We start from the raw sequence: 3,478 nt of genomic DNA, 5'->3' as shown, positions 1-3,478 counted from the left end.
TTGATCACAAGGATTATCTCGGGTAATATAAATGTCAATGAAGCAAAAGAATGACAAAATAAAGTAGGGCAGAAACTAGAAGCAAAGAAGACTAATATCGTAACGATAACCAAAGTTTAGCACACTAAGAATAGAATAAAAGACAATTTTCGAAGAACAGACAAAGGTTTGAAAGAAATTTTAAGAATGTGTGTTTAGCATGCAAATTCTAGAAAACTTGTAACTTTAGTACAAATAATAAGCCGATTCTTTCTTCTTCTTTTTTTTTTTGCTTTTTTTTTAAACTAGGCTGAAATTGATTAACAAATTAAACTTGCACTAATGATTTAGCATGCAAAAAATTTGAATAAATTCACACACATAAATAGGTTTGGCTAGTAAGAATAGAATCCAAAAATCAATTCGCTACAACTAAGAACCTAAATAACTAGATGCAAAAGTATGAGGAACTCAATCAATGATTAAAGACTCTAGATTGGTGATTTTTTTTTTTTTTTTTGACAAACAAAATAAAAACAATAATTTCCTTAAGAGCCAAAGCTCTGATACCAATTGATGTGATATTGGTTATGAAAGAGAGATAATAACCAAATCAACAAGTTTTCCCGATCTATCTTAAGGAATTAATAGAATCAAATAACAAACCTAAATTGGTGATAACAAACCAATCCCAAAGAATTAAAGACAATGAAAGGAGATCTAACCTTACACCTTCGAATAATTAAATTGGAACCTGAGTGTTTGGCGATTCACAAGTACCTTACCAAAATACTTGTTCACGATCAAGATAATATTGCAAGAATGATGACCCGGTCTCTCAAGCTCACAATAAAGAATTCAATCCCGGATTGAAAATAATTCCCAAAGGAAAAGAAGAACTTTTGTTCATAAAAATATTGATTTCTGATTGATGAAATAAGGAAGAATACAAGCTTTTATATAGGCTACAAAAGAAACCTAAACCTAAACTAAATAGGAAGTTGAATCCTAGTGCATCAAGGTAAAAGAAATCCTAATTAGACAAGGAAAAACACTAAATTCGTTTTTATCCTTTAGAGCCCAATTTCAGCCCACTAATTAACATTATTTGGGCCTTTTAATTAGCTAGAAACAAGCCCAATCAAACCTATAAGGTTATAGCATTAATTTTAATGAGTCCCAATGAGTTTTGCACATGCCAAACACATGCAAGTCCAAAGCTTCTCTTAAAACATGATCAACCTTTTTACATATCACTATTATGGGCTTGAGTTTGGATACAACACAAAAACACACCATCTTTAATGACTTCGCTAGAATCCATTCCTTGCTTAAAGAAGCTTAAGATGAGTCCATTAATCATTTGTTGGTCTTTCTTTGCACGATTCTTCGTCATAGGTCCAATTGACAGCTCCAATGGATCCCTCATGCTTCTACTGGGCTCCTTAACTCCAAGCTCCTTTGTTCCATGCTCTTGTGCTTTTGATATCACATCACTTAGTGTATAATAAAATAGACAGATACTATAAAATTAATAAGTATTATATATAATCATATATATCAATCTTAATAAGCTCCTAAAACTGTCTAACAACTGACACAATCCTACCTTACTGATGTTTCATAATCTGACTGGATCTTCAAACATAAGAGGAGCTGAAATATATTTGACTTGGCAAACAGAAAATTCAAACAAAAACTTAGGCCTTAATTGCATACAAGTTTTTCTACAAATTCCTGAATATTCCTATCAGAACTTCCACCTTCATCTACTGCCATTTTAGCAATTTTCATCCACTTCTCACAGTTCCTTCTCATCTTATCCCCACTTTCACCTTCCATCACTTCACTTATACATCTCTCAATCTCATCTTTAGTCACAATCCCATGTTCATCTTTCTTCACTCTAACTCCTACTCCCCAAACATCCGAAACAAACTTCGCATTCGTCGGCTGATCAGTCCACTGTGGCATTCCCACCATCGGCACTCCTAAGCTCAATGCCTCCAGGGTTGAATTCCATCCGCAATGAGTTACAAAACAGCCTACTGATTTATGAGCCAGAACTTCTAATTGAGGACTCCAATGTACAACTAGACCTTTTCCTTGTGTTTCTTCTTTGAAGTTTTGTGGAAGTTTTGTCTCTTCTGATTCTCTTACAACCCATAGGAAACATCTGTTGCACCCTTTTAGACCCAATGCTAGTTGTGACATTTGGTGTTCTTCAAGGACAGCCAGGCTCCCAAATGAGATGTAAATGACTGAGCTTTCTTCCTTTGTGTCAAGCCATTCCATACAAGATTTTGAATTGGGTTTGAAGAGGCTGAGGCCATAGTCTTTGTCATCTTCTAAACGTTTGTCCATGAACATTGATGGAATTGTTGGTCCAATTGGCTTTATTGCCCATTTGCTTGCCATCCAATTCACTATCTACACAAAGATAAAAAGCAAGTAAACATAGATGAATCAAAATAAAATAGTTTGCCTTAGGAAATGGAAGTTGTGTACCTCATTTTCCAAGCTATAGAAGGTGTTATAAAAGACACAATCCGCTTGATCAAGATTAGAGAACTGTTCAATTACGCTTCCTAAAGCACTATAATCTTTTGAGTCGCTAAGAAAAGAGGGTAACTCACAATTTAAAAGTGTTGGCAAACCAGGAAGAAGGACAATATTAGATTCATGAATGTCTAACCTTTCTTCATAGACATTACAATATATGTTTCCAACTGCACATGACTGTGTGAAAAGTGGAGCTCCACTTACACCCAACTCTTTGGCTCTATCTAAAACCCACGGTATAAACGAGTCATACACCACATAACTTATATCATTCTTCTCAATCATTTCACTCAATTTTGGCAACATAATGCTTTTGAATATTGTAAAATGATCTGGTACGCTTAGGCTGTTATCAATACTACCACAAACTGTGGTTACAGTGATTGAGCCACCGGCTAGGTTCTCCGGCAACGGTTTGGGATGAAGGACTAGGAAAGTGATTTTGAGGGCTTTGGATTTGGATTTGGATGCAAGGCGTCTACAGAAGTGGAGCATTGGGTTTATATGACCTTGAGCAGGGTATGGTATTAGTAACACATGACCTTTGCTCATCTTCTCCATTGTTTTCAAATCTTTTTCCTCAGTTATTCGGTCAGTCAGTCACTGTTATTTATATTTGTTTCTTTAATTTCTCAACCACACAAACAGTTTTGAAGCCTATCTAATCTAACACCAACAAGGACGTACTGGACAGAGACTTTTAACTACAAGCACATAGTATTAAATACCATCAAATAAAATCGGAATGCAAACCCACTTCATCGGGGTTAATTTGTACATATAGGTGGGCTGTACTGCATTGTTGTGTACAATGCACACCATCAAATGAAAGGACTAGTTAGAAGATAGGGACCAGTATAGAAATAATTAACTCCATGGTATTAACCATTTGTAAATACAGTGATTGTGGTCTAGGTCTGTCTATCTTTTAGATTTT

The 3,478-nt window shown here is 35.1% G+C and overlaps 1 protein-coding gene across 2 annotated transcripts; it reads right to left on the bottom strand.

Annotated features, from left to right (window-relative positions):
• Positions 1–916: 916 nt before the first annotated feature.
• On the bottom strand, positions 917–3,140 carry LOC136218021 (UDP-glycosyltransferase 74E1-like). 2 transcript variants are annotated; one of them, XR_010683617.1, is made up of 3 exons: positions 2,488–3,140; positions 1,589–2,409; positions 917–1,475 (listed from the first exon to the last, which is right to left on the bottom strand). XR_010683617.1 is itself a non-coding variant. In XM_066004744.1 (2 exons), exons 1-2 carry the CDS (start codon positions 3,100–3,102, stop codon positions 1,687–1,689), a joined length of 1,338 nt encoding a protein of 445 aa, XP_065860816.1. In that variant the 5' UTR covers positions 3,103–3,117; the 3' UTR covers positions 1,504–1,686. The 2 variants fall into 2 exon arrangements, 1 of the variants encoding a protein (XP_065860816.1); XM_066004744.1 differs by lacking the exon at positions 917–1,475 and having other exon boundaries at positions 1,504–2,409; positions 2,488–3,117.
• Positions 3,141–3,478: the final 338 nt, after the last annotated feature.

The sequence above is a fragment of the Euphorbia lathyris genome, chromosome 2, assembly GCF_963576675.1.
Source record: "Euphorbia lathyris chromosome 2, ddEupLath1.1, whole genome shotgun sequence".
NCBI lineage: Eukaryota > Viridiplantae > Streptophyta > Magnoliopsida > Malpighiales > Euphorbiaceae > Euphorbia > Euphorbia lathyris.
This window is presented reverse-complemented; position numbering and strand designations above follow the sequence as displayed.